This window comes from Suricata suricatta, chromosome 1 (genome assembly GCF_006229205.1).
Source record: "Suricata suricatta isolate VVHF042 chromosome 1, meerkat_22Aug2017_6uvM2_HiC, whole genome shotgun sequence".
In the NCBI taxonomy this organism is placed as follows: domain Eukaryota; kingdom Metazoa; phylum Chordata; class Mammalia; order Carnivora; family Herpestidae; genus Suricata; species Suricata suricatta.
In genome coordinates this window covers 41,862,599-41,887,014 of record NC_043700.1, presented here as the reverse complement: position 1 = coordinate 41,887,014, position 24,416 = coordinate 41,862,599, and the positions used below count along the sequence as shown (strand labels likewise).

Genomic DNA, 24,416 nt, shown 5'->3' with positions numbered 1-24,416 from the left:
CTTGAAGAGCCCATCCAACTGCACACACTTCTGAGTAGAGGCCTTCAATCAGATACTGGTCTGCTAGGACCACAACATAGGCCCTGGAAGGGCATTTGGAGCCAACTTCCTTCCAGTTTAGGAAATCCTGCCTTCCTGTTCCTCCTGCCTTTACACAGCTCCTTCTTCCCGCCATTTTGCCTCCATGCTGGGCATGATTCACACATGTCCTCTGCACTCGTTGGGATGATGGTAGGTGCCGACCATATGTGAGGCAGTGTTCTAGGTGCCATGGTTACAGAAGTGAGCCATGTGGACCAGGTCCCTGCTCTCATGGATGTATGGTGTCACCCAGTGTAGCCCTGTGGACAGCTGGAGTTCACAGAGCTGGTGGAGGTTCCCTAAATAAATAGCTCGAGCGTGACCACATCCCAAACAGGGACCAACAGCAAAGCTGAAAGAGCCTGGCCTAATGCTCTCTGACCAGGGCTGGCCCAGTTTCACTGGCATGTGTCCCAAAGGCCATACTGCCCCTTCCTAAATTTGGACCTATAACACACTGGACTTGTACCTCTGTTCAACCCCTCTCCCCCAGCTCTAATCCCTCTCCCCTCCACATTGTATGCCCAAAGCCCATTCTGGCCTCTGGGCCCATCTGTGATTCATGATGGTTTGCCTCCGCATTGGCCTCACAGCAGCCATGGATTCAGCAGCAGGCTTCCACGTTGTTGAGGAACCAACTGAATGAGTTGGGGGGCCGTGTCTGAAGAGGGCCCTCAGATAGTGTTGGTTCACATCCCACGCATCCTTCTGTACTATACCCCCTAACTCCTCCTGCTTAGTTCACATCAGTGCCCACCACGCTCCCCCTCTGCCTGCTGATCGAGGCACACCATTTCTTCCCTTCCCCAAGCCTAGTGGCCCGGGGCCCCCAAACACCAGTCTTGCTGATGGGCCCGTAACACTTTCCCACAGGGAAGTCTTATCTCAGCCAACTGGACTCTGCACTCCCCTGCTGCTGTCCATCTCCACATGCTCAGTAACCCTTGGTTTTGCTTCCTTAGTCACCTGCTTTTATCTCTTTTGTATTACTCAATCATTTTTCATTTGCACAGGTCTCACTTCCACCACGAGACTATAAATTCCTTGAGGGAAGAGCTCACCTCTGCCATATGTTTCCTTTTTACCACCTGTCCCTGTGCTCAGCCCTCTGTGAACTTTCAGTCAATGAGGATGTTTGTGTATGAGACACACCCACATATGCACATTCACGAGCACCACACACACACACACACACACACACACACACACACACCCCTGCACATTCTCACACCCCCATATTCAAGTCATCTTCAACTTCCTTTAACACCTGGAAAGACAGCCACCTCTGGGAACACCATGTCCACAAATGACAATTTTGGCGTTCACATCCTCTCTGTCCCAACACCAGGGGGGCAGGCAGGACCACTTGTGCCCAGCCTCTCTGCCAACCTGCCCTGCTCTTCCCTGGCTGGACCCTGTGAGGCAAGCAAGACTGTGGCCATTTCTTCCTCCAGGCGAATAAGGAAACTGACACCCACAACAATGAGTGGCTTGGTCAACCAAGAGTCCACAGTTAAAAGCAAATTACCTTTTTTCTGACTTGTGGGGCAAGGCTCTTTGCTCCTATCACTTACTTACCCATATTTCCTGTCCCCTCACACAGACCACCTGGGCCCTGGTGTAGGGACAAAGAAAGAGTAAGTCCCTCTTGGAGTCCTGATTGCCCTCACACCCCCTCCCTGGAGAAGGCAGTAGCCAAGCACTCTGTAGAGACTAAAACTCCTTCAGAGCCATGGCCTGAGTGGTGCCGCACCTCAGCCACCTGGCCGAGAGGTGTCACAAGCCAGCCTCACAGCCTTGAGCTCCTCTCTGGAGTGAGCTGGGGAAATCCCCTCACTGCCCCACAAGGTGACGTGCCACAGCTTGTTCCAGAAGCTTCTCCAAGACGGTGAGCCCAGGATGGTGCCACAGCACCAGGGGACCTAACGGGCCACACCTGTCTCATCTCACTGAGGCAGCCTCGGAAGCCTACAGAGAGACTGCACCTTGCAAAATGTGTTGGGAGGGGGAGAGAAGGGTCCTTGGGTTCTGGACGAGGCAGCCATAACCCATTCCTCAGCACCACAGACACCTGACCTGAGCAGCTCCTGAGTGAGCCACCCACCCACAGGGGTCAGAGAAGAGCGATGGGCTGAGACTTGCCCCACAGTGGGGTTGAAGGCTTGCTTGCAGCCTCTAAAGGCCTGAGGGGCACCATGGGTGATTGAGACAATAGACATTTCGGGAAAATGTTCAAAAGCACAGGCCAAGGGCAGGAAGGCAGCAGAATTCCTTTTTTTTTAATTTTTTTTAAATGTTTTTATTTATTTTTGAGACAGAGAGAGACAGAGAATGAGCTGGGGAGGGTCAGAGAGAGAGAGGGAGACACAGAATCAGAAGCAGGCTCCAGGCTCTGAGCTGTCAGCACAGAGCCCCATGCAGGGCTCAAACCCACGAACATGAGATCATGACGTGAGCCGAAGTCAGAGGCTTAGCAGACTGAGCCACCCAGGCGCCCCAAGGCAGCAGAATTCCAAGCAGTGTTACCAGAGGAAGAATTGATGTGGAGGGACTGAGGCTGGGAGAAAATCCACAGGCCTTGTGGCAGTGAGCTAAAAGTACATGGTGTAGGTAAACATAGAAGGAAGGGCACCCTGCCTGCAGACCATCCCCAAACACACACACAGACACACACAAACACACTGCCCACTGCAAAACAGCCCCTCCGCCCTGCCATGACCTCCCATGGTGGTTCACCTGGCCAGGCCCCAGAACCAACCCCCACCCCAGCCCCTGAATCACTGTGTGGGCTTGTGTCAGGCAGCCCTCTGCTGCCTCCAAAGGCCCCACCCACCTGGCAGATCGGGTTGGGGGGGGGGGTCCTGGCAGCTGCCCAGATGAAGCCACCCTGGGCAACTCTCAAGACAGGCACTTTGGCTAGGAACTGCCTGCAACCTCCATGGGCCGCAGGCAGCCCTCTTTGGGAAGCACACCCCTCAAGCCAAGCATCAGCCGTCCAAAGCAGTATTGAACAGCTCATCAGGAAACCACAGATAATCCCCAAATTTCACCCAGAGTTCCAGACAGCCGCCACCAGCAGATAGCACTGGACGCCTAAAATGACAGCTTTGAGACTCCTCTTTTGCTCCCTTTGCCACCCCCACCCCCCAGCTCCAGGACCAAGGGAGGCATCCTGGGTGATTTATATCCCCAGGGAATTAGGAATTGTACCACCACTCTCCCATCCTCCCAAGTGCTCCAGAGGAGCTGGGTAACTGCTCCCCACCTTGGAACCCCCCAGCATCCTCACCCTCTCACTCCTACCAAAGTCAGAGGGGTCCCATCTGCCCCATGCCTCTCAAGCCAGCAGGATCAGCCACTCAGCAAATATTCTCCAGGAGTAATTGGATGTGATGGAACGAGGGCTTTTTAGCTCCTGAGTGGAAGTCTCTGGATGTCATTTAGTGGCACAAAAAATAAGAGGCCCAGGCCTCCCGCCTACCACTGCCAGGACATCATTAATCTCAGCGGAAAGGCATCAGTGCTTCTATCACTGCAGCCAGCCCTGAGAAGAGCCAGACAAATTACAGACCTGAGCCGGGCACTCGGTGGGGCGGTTATTAGGCTGGAGTTCAATTTTTGTTTTTTCTTCAGGGCCACTGTCCCCTAGAGGGAAAGTCAGGGGTGGGGGACAGGGAAGAGGGCGGCACCTTGGTCACACACAGCTCACCCGCCTTGGGAGACAGGGCAGCTCATGCCCATAGAGGCCCCAGCAGCTCAGCTCACAAAACAGCTCAGAGGAACCCAAGCCCAAGTCTCAGGACCCCGTCCCCTTGTTCTCCAGCCGAATGGAGGCCTCCCAGGCTGAGCAGGCTGAGCAGGAAACACCTGAGGACCCACTAAGGACCAAATGGCAAGCCAGGTGGGAAATGTCCCTTGGCTACAGCGAGGACACACGGGGAACACTGTCCTGTGCTGTTGGGAAGACTTCAGAGTGGGCTCGCTAAAGAGACCAGGGACAAGGCGAGGGATGGGACCCCATCCGCCAGCAGCTGCAGAGTTGTGCTGCTGGCCAAGGTCACCCTGAGAAGGCCTAACTTGTTACTAGTCCAAGGTTCATTGTCCCGTATTATTAACCGGTTGGGGACAGGAGCAGGGCCTCCATCCCGTGCACTCCCATGCCTGGCAGACACCAGGCGGCCGCTGTCTGTTGGGCTGTCAGTCTCCTCTCAGCCCAGAGCTTGCACATTTTTAGCAGAGGAGCCTCCCATCCCGTGCCCACAAGTCCTCCAAGGAGGAGGGACTGGACTAGGAGAATATGTCTCAGTCCCCCACAGACTGGGGACGCTGGGGGCAGAGAGTGACTGCAGGACCTGCCCCAGGGCGATTACCACACATTCCAGCCATTGCTGCCCCTGGGACTCCAGCTCAGAGGATGAGTAACTGAAAGCTTGGAACCACTCTCCCAGGTGTTGAAGATACTGCCTAAGAGTGACCAGGCACACAGTGGTGGCTCAGAACCACCCCCCCCACACCCCCGCCCACGGCTTTAAGCAAGCTTCCCCAGCACTCACTCCTCTTGGCCCATCTGTGGAACATCAGTAACATCTAACATCCTTCATGGCCAACATCTTCCCTATCAGCACCAACCAGTGGGTAAAAGATCAGCCTCTAGTTTTGCGGAATGGGACCGGTGTGCCCTAGGGTTGTGCAGGGAACAATGGGCACATCACGTGCAGCAGCCCCGCCCCAGCCACTGGGTGGGTCAGGAAATAGGCATCAGACATCCGCCTCCTTTCTCCCCTCTGCCACAGAGCTCATTGCAGTGCCCTCACCACCCCTGCCCTGGACCTAGGAAGAACCCATCCTAGGTGGGCCCAGGGTACAATGGGAGTGGCCTGAGCACCACCAACAGTACCACTCTCTTCCTGGATAGCAGCCATCTCTCTGCAGTTCTGAGACCCAAGCAGTGCCATACAGGATGGGACTTTCCTCCAAATGGTGACCATGACGCCACAGTCTCCAAGCTCCCCATCTCTACACACACACACACACACACACACACACACATACACACACACCCCTGAGGGACTGACTCACCCCTCTTCCTTCTAGAACTTGCGAAGGGTCAGTTCCTTTTGCCCTTTGTGGCAGGAAACGGGGGTGTGAGGAGTCATGGCCAAGCCAGAGGAGGAGGCAGCAGGAGGCTAGCAGCCAGTGGCCTGTACCCGCTCTCCTGAGGAACACAGGGGCTGGTTTGAGGAGCTGCCCAAGAACCACAGCATTGTCAGACATGTGGCCAGGAAGGAGCTGTGAGTCTCCAAGGGCACTCCAAGCTCAATCAACAGAAGTTCTCTGAGCTAGGGGAGGGCAAAGTCTGCAGGAGGGGAGCAAGGTCTCCCTCAGGGTGCAGGGGATTTCTTCAACCAACTTGCCCTGATCTCGTGATGAGACTTTCAATTCCCTCCTGGCCACCAAGGGTTCTTCCTGCCCTGCTCAGTGGGAAAGGCCCCCTTGCCCCCATGCCTGCCACACACCAGTTCACCCATGAGCCCTTTTCCTGGCTTGCACATGCATATATACACATGTGCATACAGGTATACACACCTGCACACACTTTCCCAGGCTCCCTGGGTGTGACGTCCACCAGGCCGGTGCCTCCCCGCGCCCCCTCCTGGCCAGTCGCCCACCTGGCACCCAGCAGCAGCCTACCCCCAGAAGAGGCTGTCCCAGGGCCCAGCACCTCTCCTGAATCTGAGCATACAGTCAGCAGATAGGACCTGAGGGAGCCTGAAGAGGCCCTTTCCTCCATCCACCGGAACTGGTTTGTACCCCATCCTCCCATCTGTGCAGCGGGGATAAAAATAGTCTCCCCTTACGAGGATTAAGTGTATGAATATGCATGGAGTTCCTAGCACATAGGAAGCACTATACTATTATTATTATTTGCATTATCATTATTATTGGCTTGTTTCTTTGGATTAAACACTTTTGTTTTCCTTTAAAACCTCTTTGAAATGCAAACAGCCCCTGGGGGGTGGGAGGGGGGATGATAAGTGAAGTAACCACACATCAAGGGACTTGCTTTCTGACTTGTTAAAAAAGGGTAGAGGGTGGGGGTGCCTGGGTAGCTCAGTCCATTAAGTCCAACTCTTGATTTTAGCTTAGGTCATGATCTCATGGTTGGTAAGTCTGAGCCCCACGTTGGGCTCTGTGCTGACAGTACAGAGCCTGCTTGGGATTCTCCCTCTCTCTCTGCCCCCCACCCTTGCTCTCGTACTCTCTCTCAAAATAAATAAATAAACTTTAAAAAAGTGTCTGTAGTGGGTCCAGACAGAGGACCACAGGCAGGTAAATGGCAGCTCTGAGAGGAATTCTAGGCTGCCACCCTCACCCCTGTGCATTAAAGACTGCACTCCTCCACCTGTCCACTGCCTAGCTCTGCTCCAGGCAAGTTCTTCCTTGAGCACTCCCTCCACCCAGGGAAGTGTAGTAGATTTACCTCCTATGAGAAAAGATAAAAAAATACAGGATGCCCAGTTAAATATGAATTTTAGATAAACAAGGAATGAATTTTTTAGTATGTTCCATGCAATATGTGGGACATACTTACAAATTATTTATTGTTTATCTCAAATTTAAGTTAAAGTGGGCATCCTGTATTGTAGCTGGCAATCATGAGGGTGCCTGAGGCCCGGTGTTTGGGAAACAGAGTGTGGGAATATGCTTGTGACCACTTTCTGCAGCTTCTCTCCAGTGCCTGCGGCTGCGCCCTCCTTACCCTGCTGCTAGGCCTGTCCACACCTGCCCCAGAAGAGGCCCCTCCCCGCATACCCTTGTGCTTCTCCCCTGGAGGAGCACCTGGGTGCCAGCTGGGGACTTCTCACTCATACTCCATTCCATCAGGATCCAGGTGCTCAGGAAGAGAGAGAGCCCTAGCCATTTGCCCTGTCCCCCAACCTCAGGGACAGCCAGGGCTCTGGGAAGAGACTGAAAGAATGACACAGACACTGTAGCTGGGGTGACCAGTCATGAAGACAAGAAGCCTTAAGGCCTCAGTCTTGGGGTGAGGCGACCCCGTCAAAAAAGGGGGGTGGGGGGAGTAAGTGGGCAGCCCACCCAATGGGGCATTTCCTTTCTGCACATAAGTGAGAAGGCAGAGTTATGCCAAATAAAGGGTCCTGAGGAAGGACATGTCCAGATTCAGTCCTTATTGTTCCCTGGGGAGTAGCCTCTTCCCAGGCACTCTGCTAACATCCAGCAAGGAGTCAGAAGGCACCCGGGCACTCTGCTCCCCACAGCCCAATGGCCAAGGTTACTGAGGTCTTCACTTCCCCAGAGCTGGCCGCCTTGTCAGGCCCTATAGCTCCCAGTCCATGGTTCTCTCTCACTGCCTTCCTCTGGTCTGTCTGTCCTTCCAGGCAATTGGAAAATGGACAAATTCCTGAACCGCTTCCACCTGAGTGAACCCAAAGCAAGCACCCAATTCATGACTGAAAATTACCGGGACTCCCCAAATTACCAGCCTCCCACAGGAGGAAGCAGTGAGCCCACAGACAAACCCAAACAGAGTTAGCTGCCAGCCAGATGTCAGGCTTCGTGTAGCAGGTGTATGTGTCCACAGTGCCCACCAGCAAGGGTCTGGGCATAGAATCCCCTCTGAGCATGGAACTCCTTCTCTCCCAAATTAAAAAAGAAGTCATCCAGGGCTTACTGGCTAGATGTGTTGTTTCTTAACCTGTTCTCTTTCAAAAATTAAGAAGAAGAAATCAATCGATGTCCCGCACTGGGAACCTGGGGCTTTCCTGTAAATGCAACTATGTGGGGTGCGATTGGTGCTGGGATAAAGATGGATAGGAAGTGGGGGTCCCTAGGCCTCCTCTGGCACTGAGGCCATATGTGACCTGGGACAAATCACATATCTTTTCCTGTCTGCTTCCCCCATTGTGAAATCGAGGTAGGAAGAAGAGTTGGGGCAGTTGGTTTATCACCATGGTCCCTTCGAAATCTGACATTCAACATCATTCAACAAATATTGTTGGCGTCTGGTATGTGCCTGACTTTCTGCTAGATGCTGGGAATACGTATGGGAACAGGGCAGGCAAAACCAAAGGCTTGCTTCATGGAGCTTACTGTCCAGGATGGGAGGGAAGGGTACATCAGGTGACCACAAGCAAATTACAACAAATGTGGCAAGTGCTATGAGGACAGGAGGGGGAACATGCTTTGTGGTGGAGGGCGCAGAGTAAAGACTCAGGAGAGGCCTCTCAGAGGAAGTGGTGTTTAACTTGAGGGCTGAAAAGTGCACTAGGGGTTAACTGTGAATGGGGATGGGCATAGGAGACCATGCCAATGAGAGGGAGCAATATCTCTGAGCTCTCTCGGGTGGCAGGGGCATGAGTGGCATCTTCCAGGCCAGTAGTGTGGCCACCTGGGCATGGGCGAAGACCAGAACATGCCACACCTCACAGCCATGCTAAAGTTCCGGAGTGTACCCTGAGAGCAATGGGAACCCACTGCATAATAAGTAGATTGGGAGGTGGGGGGGAGAATGAATACAATCTGATTGGTGCTTTTAGAAAACTATGAGGAACCCCCCTGGTGTCTGCAAGGAAAGGATTTTCCTTTCCTAACTCCCCTGGATGTCCTCTAAGATTCCTTGGCTTTCCCACCCAAGGTCCCCTTGGAGGTACCTCTTTGACTACAGTCTCATCCCTGGGCTAAACTGAGTTCCTCAACTCCCCCACCCCCAGCTGCAGTCCCCTTAGCGCCATGCCCCCGTACTCAGTTTCCCTCCAAGAGTTAATAACCCCCCTCTCTTTGGCCAAAACACAGCAATGTTGGTGACTCATGGGTGCAAAGTGCCTTGAGATGCCCAGATGAAAGAGGCAAGCTGCAGCTGGGCTGGGCACAGGGTTATTACCTTCTTCAAGCCATGCCCCACATTCGCTGGAAGGCAGAGGGGCCCTGGCCAGCCACTCAGCCCAGCTGAGCATATCTTAACTAGTTGGAAGATTTTAGTGGTGGGGCTCTGAAGGATGAGGTGAGGTGGGAGACTGAGTTTGTGAAGGACATTGGACCATGTTCCCTCCCAACCTAGATTTAGATCCCGGTCTAGGTGGTGGACACTAAAGTCATGTTCTGTCGAAGGGCCTCTGATGCCAGCCCAGGCAGTAGGAACTCCCCTCTGTCTTACATCCCGGCAGATGAGCTTGTCAGCAGTGCCAAAAGGAGAAGCAAAGGGAAGTGTCCATTTGCAGTGTCATGGCAGGCAGCCTGGGAAGGGACATTCTGGGTGTGTGCATGAACCTCACTCTCCCCGGCCCTTCTCCCTGCAGCCCCCACCCCACCAGGCTCGGAGTGTAATTGGCAGCTCCGGTTGGTGCCCAAGGCCAGGATAAATAGCAGGTCAGCTTGCTAAAGCAGTCCCAAATCGAGACACATCCTCCCCTCTTCTGCTTTTAATTCCTTGTGGCTAGCATGTTTATTTTGGGTGAGGAAAAAAAATCGGATGTTTATCCTTCGAGGAAATTATCGGCTTGCTTTCCTTCCTCCCCCTCCTTCTTTTCTCCTAGTGTTTTGGGCTTTGAGTTCAACTGCAGGAAAGACCCCCATCCTCCTGGCCCCAAAATGTGAAAAAAGAACAAAGCTAGTCCAGGCTCTAGGCTGAAGCAGCCCTGCCAGACGGCCCCTGAAAGCCACAGAGAAGGAGGTCCAGTGCCAGGAAAGGAAAATCTAGAGGCCAGGGACTCCTTGGGAAACCCACTCTTGACTCCATTCTCTGCCTACACAAGACTTTAGACCTCTTTCCTCCTTTTCTTTTCACTGCCTCCTCCAGGAAGAAATGAAATGAGCATGTAGAGTGCTTTGAGATCTCTAATGAAGCAGCTACGAAAGATGTAAGGGAGCATTAGTGAGCCCTTCACAGGGATAGGAGAGCTGACATTATTATTATCATCATCGTCGTCATCAGATAGCGTTTGTTGATCCGTTCTGCATGCCAGGCCCTGTGCCAGATGTCTAACAAGTGGCATCTCATTTAATGCATCCTGCCCTGCTTCCCGGCCTTCACGCAGATTCTATCCTTCCGTTGTCACAACAACCTAAAAATGTAGGTGTTGCTATTCTCATTTTATAGATGAGGAAACTGACATTCCGATAAGTTAAGTAACATACTCACTGTTCCGTAACTAGTAACAGCAGCGTCTGGTGTTAACTTGAGCCTTCTCACGCAAAGTACTCAGAGATACACGGTACTCTCATTTTACTCTCTGGGCTACATAAAATAAAGGCCAGACCTTCTATTTTTTCAGAAGTGAGGTAGGGGAGAACAAAGGCTGGAAGTTCCAGAAGAATTTAAGAGGTGTCTCACCCAGCATCTTCCCTACCCTGAGCTTCAGCTATTCTAGACCAACTGTGACTTGTGAGGAGGGCCAGCTCCTAGACACTCCTGGCAACAGCCTCTGTCCCCCCACCCCACCTGCCCAAGGCAGCTACCCCAACAGTTTACCACCCTCAATCCATTGAATCACTCGTCTCCCCAAGAACTTCACCTGTGGGAAAACTGCTCTCAGGGAAGAGAGAGAGATGGGAAAGGAGGGCAAGCCATATGAGAAGACTTCCTGGTAATGATGATGATAATGATGATGGCGGTGGTGTGGTAGTGGGTGCAGTTTACAGCTGAACAACCATGGGAGAGAGAGAAAGCTTGGTAGATGCATTAAGTAGTGTAGTTTAAAAACTTTTCTTACTTAGCAGACCTAAATTCACATAGAATCTCTACGATCGATAGCCCTATGACCTTGGGCAACTTACTCAACTATTCTGGACCTAAAAAAACAAACAAAAAACAAAAACAAAAAACAGTATAATGAGAAAACCATGGAACTTAGTGCCTTCTCTAAAGATCTGTTGCAACAATTAAATGAGATAGCAGGCTTGGCATGTAGGCTGTTGAGTAAGTGCGTGTTTTCCTCTCCTTCCCTGCCTCCACCTCCCTTGCTCTGCTCCCCACCTGGGCCAGAGCAAGCAGTGTTCCTGTGGGTAGTGGGAAAGACCCGCCCTCTCCAGATGAGAGTCCTTCCCAAGAGCCCCATCAGAGTCTCCGCGGCCCTGGGGAAAGGGCTGACTGCCAAGAGATCCTCAAGTCCCAGCCCGGCACCCCCTCCCAAGCTCAGCGAAACATTGGGAGGCTCGGATCAGGGAAGACAGCCCAGTTCCTTAGCAACTAACAAGCATTTCTCTGTAAAGACAAAGACCCTTCCCTCCTTCCCCCGCCTCTCCAGGTGTCTGATGCACTTTGCAGGAATGGGGCTAGGGGCTGCCCGCCACTCCCCCCACCAGGCCTTGGGGCCTTTTGCCCCACCCTCCCAGCCATCCTGATATTACCTGTAATTATCCCACAGCACCTTTCATCCTGGTGCTAATTAACTTTCCCATTTACCCCCAGGAGCTGCTGGGAGACACGTGAGGCATGCACACACACACATACATAAATACATAAATGCCTATATTCCCCCTTCAGAGACCCTTGCTCATTTTTTGAGATTAGGAAAGTAAGGTTAGAGAGAGGAGCCAATTCCTTGAGGCTTCCCATTTGCCTTCCAAGTACTCAGAAGGAAAAACGGGAGCTGAATAGGCTTGCTCAGGGAGAGGGGAGGATATGGGTCCTCCTGAGCATCCTGGTGGAAAAGGGACCAGGAAGGAGAAAAACCTTTGGAAAAGACTTGAAGAAAACTGAGCCAAGACAGAGGTCTCAGCTCAGTGCCACCTTGGTGCCCCCCAGTGCAAGCTGTCCTGCTTAACACAAAGAGGACATTTCAAAGGGAAAAAAGGAAATATTTTGATGGGGGGGAAAAAAAGGAAATGAAGAGAAAGAGGCAGAAAGAGAAGGAAATAGAAAAGAAAGGCATGGCCATCTGGTCTGATATAGCTGAAGAACTGCTAGCCAGGAGTAGGGACCTGATTTTAGTACCATTCACTGCTGTGTGAGCCTGGACAAGACAGCTGCCCTCTCTGGGCCTCACTTTCCTCATCTATAAAGTGATGATGAGGCTTGGGATGGCTGTTCCCTGAGGTCCCCTCTAGCTGAAAATTCTGCAACTCTATGTGGTTATTTTGGGGAATGGTAGAAAAAGCCACTAATATTTGACCCTTTGGCTGGGTAAGTGTTGGGGTAGGTGAGAGGAAGCCACCAGAACTGGGGAGAACCTTGGGATTGAGAATAAAAAGGAGCCAAGTGCATTTGGCTGCAGAAATCCCTACCAGGAGGGCCACACTAAAAAGAGGTTTTAGTCTGAGGAGCTAAAGGCCTTGGGATTTCAGGAGAACCTACTCCCAGAAGCAGCAACAAGAAACAGGGCCCAGCCTCCCCAGATCCAGGCAGGAGGAAGCCCATTAGGCCCCTTCAGGGAGCCGAGGAGAGGGAAGGCAGAGGAGCACATGGCCCTGTGTCTGCACCCAGTGACACAGCCTCCTAACATGCTCCGAATGAGGGCAGGACACAGAAGCGCTTCCTTGATTCCTCAGGACCCTGAGTATGCCCCACTGGCAGGGAGCAGAGGGTCCAAAGGTAAGAGGCTGGACTTGTCAGAAAGGCAGGCACAGCAAGGCATGGAGTTCCAACTTCCGTTCCCATTCTCTGAAGAACATGGACAGTGGGCTAAGTAGGCTTCCTTCAGGGCCTGGACAGAAGGGCGAGCATGAGCAGCACCTTAGAGGAGTCCAGACACCCTCTACCCACACCCACACACCTACACACTCACACACCTCACCCACGCTACTCACCTTCACCCCCTCACATACCCTCACGTGCTCACATGCTTGCACACTCGTTCACACACACAGAAAAACAGCAGGACATACACTCTCAAGTCACTGTAAAGCAGCAAATCCTTTACAGACATGCAGTGACTGAAGCCAGCACCCAGTCAGCCATTCTTCAGCATTGACGGAGGCTCTGTTGTGTGCAAAAAATGGAAGAAACTGAAAAAGAAGCCTAGCAGGGCCCTGCTCGCTGGAAGGTCTCCGTCAGGAGTCCTGTGATTGGGAGACCTGAGAACCTCAGCCCTGGGGGGGGGGGGGGGGCCGGCTAACAGGAAAGAAAGGGAGAGGCACTGGGGCCAGGAGGAGACGGAACAGCCTGGGGAAGGGCGGCAGCTTGAGGAGAGAGGTCTGCCCGGCTGTGAGGGTCCTGAAGGAAAGCCTAAAGGCCCAGGTAGAGACAGAAAACTGGTCCCTCGCCAATGTGCACACACTCACACCTGCAGTTCTCTAACCTGCTCTCAAACCCGGGTCCACCGATGGACCTTGTGTGCATTTGCCCACAAGGACACGGGTCACCATTATCCCGAGCTCTCCTGTCTTCCCCCACACACATCCCAAGAACCAGGCCAGCCCACCCATACAGATCCAAACGTGCGTGCGCACACTTACACACACCTCTACTATGCGCATCCTGCACACACATACTGTAAATATACCAGCCCACACAAAATCACATGGTGTACGCACCCACTAGACACTCCAGGGTTTCAACTCTGCCAAGCTCTTTCTAGACATCCATACAAGCTGTGTGTACACACACTGTTCAGCCTGGGCAGTTGTGAACACAGGATTCACATGTACATGCAATCTCCATGTATGCACACCCACAATGTTCACAACCTGCATACACGCCAGCCTGTGACACACACACACCACCCTCTGGAGTAGACTTAGGACTAGACAAATGGACTAGGGGCAGCAGCTGCAGATGTGTGTGTGTGTGTGTGTGTGTGTGTGTGTGTGTGTGTGTGCAAGCACAGTGGAGGATGGGAGGTGGGGAGATTAGAGAAGGGTAAGGGGGAGGTTCTGGCAGAGGAGGGAAACTAGGCCTTCCCCTGAAGTCCACAAGGAAGACACCCAGACACACATCCATCCTCCCAGTGCCCCTACCTCGCCTGCTGCCAGGCCAAGGATAGGAGAAGCTAAAAGTGGCCAGTCTGAATTGCTAAATTGGTCCTCAGCAGAGAAGGGGAAACGCGTCAGTTCCCTGGGGAAGTGGCCGAGCCCAGGGTGGCCACAAGCCCCTGGGCTTCTACTCCAATGGAAAAAAAAGTTGCTCAAATAGATCTGACGCTTTGTTTTCGAACCCAAAATACCCTGTGGTGGCTGCCGGAAGTGTGACTGCAGGAGGGAAGTGGGGCAAGAAGGGAGGGTTAGTTCAAATTTCCATTGCGGCTACTTTTTCTTTCGTTTGGGGTCTAGAAGAAGCTCTCCCATTAATCTGAGTGACAGTTTGTGCAAGAGGGGAGTGCAGCTCTGGGATTCGGGGCTGGGGTACCCACAGCCACAGTCACCCTTGGCCTGCTGCCATCTCTTCCCCAGAGGCTGCTGAAAACTACTGCATCCTCTGGAACTGTCAGAATTTTATCTCTGGCCACCTGGTGGCAGGCTGGAAAGCCGACCCAGGGAAGAGGGACTGAAACTGGGGGCAAGAGGCCAAGTGACTCCCTTCAGAGACCTCACCTTCCTTAGCGGACTTTGATAGAATTTTTTAAAACAAAGACCATACTTATTCAGAATTTTTCAAAGGGCACACAATAAATTAGCCAGACTACAGCACAGATCCACATGTTCTGATTCCGTACTTTACTATCAGTGGCACTAAAGCTAGCTCCAAAATGCAAGGATGGGGGAAATTACTACATAAAACAGGATCTCGACATGCACTCCCACTCACTCTCTCTTCCTTTCTCCTTATTTTTTCTCATATTACTTACCATCACTTCTTATATATTTGCATATTGCCCATCCCCACCCTGAACACTCACTAGGCCTCTACGCTCCCCACAGCAATGCCTGGCACATGGTGCACAGTAGATCACTGTCAAATGTGGACAGCAGTAGGGCAGAGGGGCAGTCATCCAACAGTGTTGCCTGGCGAGGACTTGTTCATTCAGAAGCGCAGAGGCCTGCTACACCTGTGGCAGGATAGGTGGCGGTCGAGTGGGCTGGGAAGGGGGCACAATGCGTAAGTAAACAACATAAAATCAGTAGTGCTTCCTGCCCTTCTGGAATGTTTGGAAGGTGGGAGGGGACACTCATGGTACGATAACACAAATAAATGTAAAAAGATAAATAGGATTATGGCAACCTAGAAGTGGCGTTTGGTTATCACCTGGAGGGGGGTGTCCCAGGTGAGGCCTTCCTGAGTAAGTGGGCGCTGAACTGTCCCTGGAGGACATTGCAGTCTATGAGAAAATGCAACGCAGTGAGCAAGATACGGTAGGGAGGGCTGGCTTCTGGGAACTCCAAGGCCTTGGGCTCTGGCCCCTAAATATGGTGGATTCCACCTGGTGGCCCGGAGGCCCAGCGGCGACGCTCTCCACTAGGAGTGCCTGTGAACTCGGGCTGCCATTCAGAGGCTGCCGCGCGCCCTCGGTCCCTGGGTGCTGTTTACCGGCCTTTAATGACGGCAGGGTAATCACCTTAATGAAAAACTCCCTCCAGGCTCAGGGCAACCAGACTGTGATGAGGAAACGAGGAGGCATTTCGGAGCTGCTGGTGACTCACGCTGAGTGTGCCCTATGCCGGCCTGCCATTGGGCACCAGGAACTCCCGAGTTCCCTTCCCTGCCTCGCCTGCCACTCCAGCGCCACCCCTGAGCTCGTTCTGGGCCTGGCCTGGCTCTCATGGGCCAAGCCACCAACTAACCTGATTCACCTGCTGCCACCCTCAGCCGGGCCCAGGGCTGAGACTCATTTCCTTGCCCCTACAGGGTCTCCAGTGCCTCCACCTCATTCACGATCTTGGCTCCCCAGCTGCCTGGGTTTGGGAGGGGGGCCACCTTGCGATGTATTCAAGGCAACCCTGAAGATTCTGGGCTCTGTGGGGCTTTGTATCCACTCTCTTAACCAGTTCAACACCAGTGCCTCAGTTTCCCGGACTGAGTAGCAGCTGCTCAAGATTCTCCACACCACCCCCCACCCTGCCCCCGGGTGGCTGGAGTATTAATTACAGTTTGTTCCTGACTTTGAAGATGAAAAATGCCAAGGATCATTACCACTCAATTAATGGGGCTGTTACCACTTGAGTTTATGTATGATTAATCCCACCCCACCCCCAACCTGGGATCCATGTTGCCTTCGACTGGCTAGGCTCCTTCTTTCTCCTGGATTTCACACCCGGAGTTGGCCCCCTTTCCTATTTCTGCTCATAGAATCAGGAACAAGGCCTGAAAGAGTGGCACATTCATTCTTCAACAAATATGTATGGAGCACCCCCATAAGCCAGGTTCTAGCTGGGGATATAGCAGTGACGGTCACAGACCCAAGCCCTTGCTTTTCTGGACCTTACATTCTAGGAGGTGCCAAAGGTCTGATGGGATCTAACATATCCAGGCTCAGTACTGTTTCTCTTCTCTCCCTCCGCGGTTTCTCATTCATCTGTACAACAAACCATAATCAGGCCTGGGCTAAGGCACTCTGAGACAGAGAAGTCCTAGAAAGGACAATGCTAATGGGTTCTAGTGTCAGAGATGAAAAGTATTAAGTTGATAGGAAAATGAGGGAGGGAATCACAGCCGGTGGCACAGAATCCCCCTCACCTACTCTCCCCTGCTGTCTGCTCCCTTCCTCACTGTGGGTCTCAGCCCCTCCTCAGGGCCTTAATTAGGGCCCCTCCCAGTCAGGCCTTAACCTCTTCCTGGACAAGCCCAAGGGGATCCTTCCTCCTCTGAACCCCCTACCTGTCCTTTGAGACACTTCGCAAGACTTCTTGTGCATGCTCGCTTCCACAGAGCCCCACTCCTCATTCACTCTAACCTGCCTGCTTGGTGACAACAGGAGCCCAGTCTCAAAGAATGCCCAGGAAGTGCTCCCTAGAGGTTTGTCTCCCTGAAGCAAGAGAGCTAAGTCCCAGACCTAGGAGCACCCCTGACAAAATGAAATTTTGGTGGTCAAGGGGTCGCCCACTGTGCAGGGGGCCCTGGGATGGTAGAAATGAAAGGACCAGGTAGGAAGGATCAAGTGGATCAGACTACTCCTCAAATAGACCATGTTTAGAATCACCAAGTTGGGCACTTGAACTGGATCAACAAGCTCTTCCAGAGCCCCCACTGGGGCAGGCCCGGGGTTAGTGCTAGGGAGACAAAGATGACTAAGTTCAATCCCTGTCCTCTGGGAGCATGGCTGCCATCTCTCATCTTCCAGGAACTTTCTGGGTGATCTTGGGGCAAATAATTCTAAACAGCACAAATAACTCTGCAGTATCTGAAAGAAAGAGATCATGCCCTTTATCTTTCGTCCATCTGCCCTAAGCCCTGCCAGGGAAGCTTTTCCTATCAGCCAAGCTGATGGGCAGACTTCCAGTGGGCTCTGCAGGTATTGTTCCCCCATCCCTTGGGGGGCAGCAATGGTCTTTAACCCCAGTGGCTGGAAAGAAAAGAAAGAAAGAAAGAAAGAAAGAAAGAAAGAAAGAAAGAAAGAAAGAAAGAAAGAAAGAAAGAAAGAAAGAAAGAAAGAAAGAAAGAAAGGAAGGAAGGAAGGAAGGAAGGAAGGAAGGAAGGAAGGAAGGAAGGAAGGAAGGAAGGAAGGAAGGAAGTTTCATTTTCTAGGAGAGCTACAGGCATGACAAAGGTCAGGAAGCCCTGCCTTAAGCCATCTTGGTGAAAGAGGATGCTAATACAACTGAGGAGCTCAAACTCAGTGCCCAAAAGAGTCATTAATTGCTTTTCCCCAGATCCCATATTTTTGACTGCACAGAACAGTCAAGAAGCCAAGAGTCTGTCCCCAACACCTCACCTTGATGGATGAGGCAAAGGGCCCACTCATTTGAGGCAGAGGAGAGTCCTGAGACAGGGAGCTGGTAAGAGGCAAAGATCTAAAGACCACAGCTCTTTGGTTTCCCAAAGGTTTTTCTTACGGGGCTAGGAGGAGACAAACCTGCCAGGCTCTTGGGTCCAGCACTTGCCCCATGGGTGAACCTGCAACCCAGCAAGAAGGTGGTTGTATGGAGGGCAGTGGGAGAGAACCTATTCTCCTCTCTCTCCTTTTCTCTCTCACTCTCTCTTTGACCCCCCCAAGTGCCTCCCCCCGCTGTCCCCTCATAGTCACACATTTTCTGGTTCATTTCAGATGACAAAGTTCCTCTTTCCAAAAAGTCCCATCCCCCAAGAGTCCTTTCTGCAGAGACACCATCCCTCCCAGCTGAGAAGGGGGCTGTCCCACAGTGGCCCCCAGGGGCAGTGACAGGCCTTCTGAGCACATGACTCCACTTACCCTCCATGAGCCCCTAAGCTACCACAGCAAATTTCCAATTACAAAGCTCACCCCCTGACCTACACCTTCTTCTCCACAAGGATCCCAGACCAAGCCTTAGAGAACCCTGATTTAATTAAGAATGCTAACCCATCCCCTCCCAACCCTTTCCACAATGGAATCTGAAACTCAGCGGTTAACAGCGGCGCTGGGAAGAACTTAGAGGTGGGTTGTCCTGTCCAGTCCTACCAGAAGCCCAGGAACAAGAGGGCCCGGCTCAAAGTCACATAGATCATTCATGGCAGAACCCAGAGTCTCGATCCCAGGCCAGGGCTTGTACTTGTCGCTTTCCTTTATAGGGTTTGTTTGTTTTTTTCAAATCTTGCCTTCTGCCTAAGGCAAGGCCCGGCCCTAAACTCTCCCTGCCCCGGCCAGCCCTAAACTCTCATCCTCTTGACTCCTGTGGCAGTTGCTCACAGCCTTGGACCTGTGTCTAAGGTCGGGTCTCCAGAACCACTTGGGGGCCCCTTCCCAGTAAATGTTACTTTGCAGCAAGACTTTCTCCCTTTTGGTCACCAGAGGCACCTGACTATAATGAGTTACTTTGAATTGAGACCAAAGCAGGTGTTTAAAATGGAAGCGCATGATTGACACAGAGGCCCCTGTGGTCTCTGACACAACCTAGGATTACAGGACCTGAGTTCAGTGTGACATAGTGGCCATTCCACCTACCGAGAGCTCCACAGAAACACTGCCCACCTGCCCCCAATCTCCCTGAGTGCTGTAGCCCCTGACTCCCCCTAAGCAGGGGCTCCTCCCCTACCCCACACTGCGTCAAAGCTGGTGCTGGGAGGCACCATTCCAGCTGACCTTTCTTCTCCCCGTCACCTTCTCCATAGACTGTGTATACATCCATCCTATTACCCACCTCTGCCATCTCTTTTCTTCCTCTGACAGTCACGATGGGGACAGAGGCAGTTGCTTGAAGTCACAAGGCCCTGAGTTCAGATCTCAGCTCAGCCACTTCCTGGCCCAGTATCCTCCAAATAACAATTCAGACCCTTTCCAATGCTTTGATCTTTCATTTTTTCTTTAAAAGCAAAATGTTAAAAGGGCAGCCCTAAAAGGCTTTTCACTGGATTGTTGTGTAGAATAAAGACAAGGAAGTACGTCCATAGGGCTCCCATGGCCCCATCTTCTGTGGCTTCAGAAGAAGCACTACCCTCAAAAGTCTTCATGGCTGCCAACATATTTCTCCTCCAAAAGCTTCTAGGCAAAGCCCACCTGGCCTCAGCTGGCTGCCAGTATCTGACAAATGGCAATGACCTCTAGAATGCTGGGGAGGGCTGGCCAAGGAGATTCCACCAGTGACCCATCCCCTTTGAACATCCTGTGGGGCGCCTTAAAATGGAAAGCAACTGAATATCTTTGAGACAACTGTCATTCCAGAGCAATCCCGCCAGGATGGGCCCGAGACATAGGTGCCTGGAACGATGTGAGCTGGCACAGACACTCTCTGTAGCCCAGGCCTCCCATTCCTTGTCACTGGGCACGGTAGCCCACAGCCAGACTTCACCCACCAGCATTAATGAGCACCTACCGTTTTCCAGGCATCATGCTAAGCACTAGGCTTAATTCCTCTGGGTTATTTGTTACCATTTCTAAGCGTTTTCTTTTAAAAACTTTTAAAAAACAAATGGCCCCTGAAAAGAGCAGTGCAATAATTCCTAGCACCCCCAATTGAATCAGTTGGGGGAGTTCTTGTAAGACAGCAGAGAAGGACTGGATATCTTTAATGAAAAAGGACCTAAATAAAGTTCAGAGATGACTGCAGAACTAAGGAGCAAGACAGAGCAACAACTCACTCAGTGGTGAGTTTCTAGGGCCACATCTACTCCTTCCTTTATCCTTCCACCAAGACAAACACACCCATTGCCCCTATAAGCAACAGCAACCCCTACAAATGTAGCCGGCAAGGCTAGCTGGGTTCTGTGGGAGAGAGCAACCAGTGGCTAGGCGGCCTTGGCCCTGCTGCAGAGGGGCCGGGCCTGCCTTTCACCATCCCTGAGCTGAGGACGCCCTGAACCAGTGCCTACTCGCTCCCCAACAAGTCCGGGGCTTGGAGTTCAGGTAATTAGGCCCTTGGCAATCTCTCCTGAGCCTGCCAATAAAACTGAGACAATCACTCTCAGCCCCTGTTCAGGAGGGAGAGGAAAGAAGTCAGGGAGGAAAGGAGGAAAACTTTCTTTCTGTCCTAAATTCAAGGTTTAGGAAACCCCCCATACCCACTTCATACCTAGGGTTGTCCCCTCCTGCCACAGAACCCTGGCCTCTGTCTGCCACCATTATCCAGGGTGACAGGGGGCACTAGAGGGGATACAACCCGAATAGGAGCCAGGCAGCGAGGACCTATGCTTGCAGATAGTCTTTCTCCAGTGAAGCTCCTTCCATGGCAGAGGAGGGACAAAAGAGTCTCCCACCACACCCCAGGAGCCAGAACCACCCTCCAAAAAAGTCTAGAAGGATGCTCCAGAGTGTTCTAGTGCAGCTAAGTGACTTCTTTGTACCCTGCCTTATGTCACTCCTGCAGAGTGAGGACCTTTTTTTAAAGCATCTCTACATTAGCACAGTGCCCAACAGATACCTGGCACACAGACAGGACTTTCTTTTGCCCCCCAAATAATAAACTCTAGTACCTTCTTGTATATGATCACACAGCTATGGGATACCTGGCCCTTTTTACTCCCTATATCCTATGCATATCCTATATCCTAATGCTCCCTCATAAGAGGGGAAAAGGCTTTTCTGTCACGTGGTAGAGTGGGGGAGAATATTGTTCAATATTATGAATATTATGAACATATGGAATGCTTGCAAGGGGTCTAGCATAAGGACTCTGTGAGGATTACCTAATTTAATACTTCCTAAGGGATAGGTACTATTACTATCCCAATTTACAAAGAACCAAACTGAGGCTAAGAAAGAAATTCAGAAATTTGCCCAAGGTCACACTGAAGTTTTAATGAGTACTTATTTAATTGAGTTGAAGGCTCCCATTTTTTTGTCAAGAACTAGTAGGAAGGATGAGGCGCCTGGGAGGCCCAGTCATTAAGGGTCAGACTTCAGCTCAGATCGTTATCTCCTGGTTGGTGGGTTCAGCCCCGGATCTGGCTGTCTGCTGACAGCCCAGAGCTCAGATCCCAGAGCCTGCTTCAAATTCTGTATCTCCTTCTCTCTCTGCCCCTCCCTGCTCACACTCTGTCTCGCTCCATCAAAAATGAATAAACATTAAAAATAATTGTAATAAATAAATACAGATAAAAAAGAACTAGTGGGGGGGGAGGCAATTTGTGCCCAGACTTTTATCCAGCCTCACCAACAGGTGAGCAGGGGCTGCAGCTGGCCGACAAGCTCTCCTACTTGCCCTTCTCCTTGGGTGAAACAAGTCCAGCTAACCTAAAAGTGTTTGAGGGCCGTGTTCTAGCTGCACTCCTCTACAGTCTCTGGGGTCCTGGAAGCCTTCAAGGGTCCCAAATTCTCCCACTGATTCTGCCTTCTAAGGTGGGCCCCTGTAGAGCAGGACTAGGGTTTCCAGTTCCTTCCTCTCCTCGCCTGGGAAGAGTTCTCAACGGATGGGTAGGGGGTGCATCTTGGCAGGGTCCTCCGGAGCTGAGCCTGACGGCCTGTAGGTCTCCCGCTTCCTTCCCGCCACCCCCGCAGGCTGAGCTGTGCCTCGAGCGGGGAAACAAGGGCACTGCAGTCAATACTGGGGCCTGCCGCAAGCCAAGACCGCGAACCTGGCGGCGTGTCCGGGCCCGGGGCAGGAACCCGCGGAGACCCCTGCCACCTCCCGATGTACACTCAGCAGAAAGCGCCGCAGAAAGGCCAGGTGCAGGCGTTACTAGTTAGTCAGCGCCGCTCCCTGCCTCTCGCTTACGGCCAGGATCTAAGGCCAGAGGCCCGAGCCGCTGGCTAATTTTTCACGCCCCCCAGACCGCCTCCCTAGGTGACGCTAGTCTGTGCGGTTCCTTTAAAGGCTGCGGGTTCCGTTCCTCTTTCTTTTTCCACTGGATGCCAAAATATGCAAATCCGGGGACCGGAATCAGCAGCCAAATCGAGGAGAAGGGGCGCGGCCGGCGCGTCACCGGATCCGCTCCTTGTAAGGCTCTTCCCGGCTTGGCCCGCCGCCCCGCGACCCTCCCTGCAGCCGCCCCGGCCCCGCCCGCGCCCAGCCGGGCTCACACGGCCGCCCACGCCCCCGGGCGGGCCGCTCGCCCCCCTAGGGAGGGAGCCGGGGGCGGGAGGCGCTGCTTGCCCTGATTCCGGCCGGAGCCGGGGACCGCTGCAGAGCGCTCTCCCTCTTAGCTCCGCGCAGGCGGAGGGGAGCCCAGGGGCGCAGTGCCTCCCCTGTAGAGGTGTCGGGAGCCAGGCGGGAGCGGCGGCAGGGGCGGGGTGAGGGGGCTCGCGGGCGGCGGGAATCCCTCCTTTCCTAAGAACCGGAGAAGATCCGGGGGAGGCCAGGCTCTCCTGCCCCCAGTTCTCCGCCGAGCGGAGGGGAGGGGAGCGAGGTTGTCATCCACCCCCACCACGATGTGCAGCTTGGGAGTTCCTCCCACACGTCCCCGGCCCGCGTGGCCCTCCCACGGAGTGAGGCCCGGGGATCCTCTCTTCCTCCTTGTCAGCACTCCCACTCCCCCTGAGAAATGCACGTTCCCCCAACCCCAACTCCCCAGCGGGGGGACACGGGATTCACCGCACCCACACGGCCACCGAGGAGGGAATCCTCCCACGCCAAGCCGGTGCCGGTGTGATTCGGGGTCGCTCCCCCACGCTCCCTTTCTCTCCTCCCGCTCTCCCGCGGCCCGGCCGGAGCAGGCCTCCGGGAACGTAGCTGCCGCCCCCGGGATCTGCTGCCGCCCTGGGAGGTGACAGCGTTGTGGTCGGCAACCTGCAGGCCCCTGACTGCAGGGCGCCAGCAGGCAGCAATGGGGACAGCCCTCGGAAGGCGAGGGGGAGGGTAGAGAGAGACTAGAGGAGGTGGTTCAGAGATTGTGGGTTCGGCAGGCTCCTGCTGCAACTCAGTGGCGGGCCCTTCGCAGGCAGCAATAGACAGGGACTGTGCCTGGGCCTGCTGGGCCCTCCTACCATCCCGCGGCCAAAGTGGGTGCTTTGGAACCTTTGGGGAATTATCAGGGATTTGGTGCACGTGTTTCCTCTTCCCTCAACTCCATTCCTACTTCACCACCCAAACCTTACATCCTCGACCCCAAAAGCGCGGGGTGCTCGCCTCCCGCGCAGCCACTCTGCAGTTACGAAGCTCCCGGCCGCGACGCCCAGCTAGGAGTCAGCGCGGGGTCAGGGACCCGGGGAGCCGCGGGGTGTGGGCGAAGAATCAGAGTGAGGGCAGCTCGGTGGTGATCCGGATACAGGATAAGCGATCCCTGACACGCTGGAATCCTCCTCTAAGGGACGTGCTCCCTTTCTCTCAGTCTCAGTCGGGGTCCTAGAAACAAGACTCTACATTCGGCGGGAGCCGGGTCGAAGCGCACACCTTCCGGGTTCCCCAGAAGTTCCCACGTTTCAAAAGGACCTCGCCGGGTGTTTCCAGTTCCCTTTCTCCCTGATCCGGGTGTTGGGGGGCACTTGCAAACAACTCCACCCCACCGCCACCCGCTGTACAAGCGCGCTCTCCTAGAGCGCACCTAAAATAAACACTCTGGCGGTTATTGCTTTTTTCAACCCTGCGCTGCGCGCTTTACGCTTTGCGTTCAGTTGCTTCCCTCTTTCCTCTCTCCTCTCGAATTTTCCTTCTTTCTTCTCTCCTATTTCTCTCTTTCTCTCATTTTTTTTAAGATCCGCGAGCGTTGCGGGCGCCGCACGTTGGCTGCGGCCCGCTTCCTGCTTTCTAATGTTCCATTGTGAGGAGCTTCCATTGTGACGTCGCGCCCCTTCGGCTGGGCTTTGTCTGTCCATATATGGGCAGCTACGTCACGGAGCTTTCCCGGGGCTCGGATAAATAGGCTGGTGGAGTTCCCTGGCTGGGAGCTTTTGGGCAGCAGTGAGCTTGCTAGGAAGCGGCGGGGCTGGTGGTGGTGGTGGCAGCGGCGGCGGCAGCGG

General features: G+C 53.3%; 1 protein-coding gene across 1 annotated transcript in view; it reads left to right on the top strand.

Moving 5' to 3' along the window:
- PEBP4 (phosphatidylethanolamine binding protein 4) overlaps window positions 1–7,769 on the top strand; it is a 209,446-nt gene extending 201,677 nt beyond the window's left edge. Inside the window, exon 7 of the mRNA XM_029937600.1 lies at window positions 7,482–7,769. Coding sequence (XP_029793460.1) covers window positions 7,482–7,636 — 155 coding nt within the window. The 3' untranslated portion in view covers window positions 7,637–7,769. The remainder of the gene's footprint in view (window positions 1–7,481) is intronic.
- The last annotated feature ends 16,647 nt before the right edge of the window (window positions 7,770–24,416 follow it).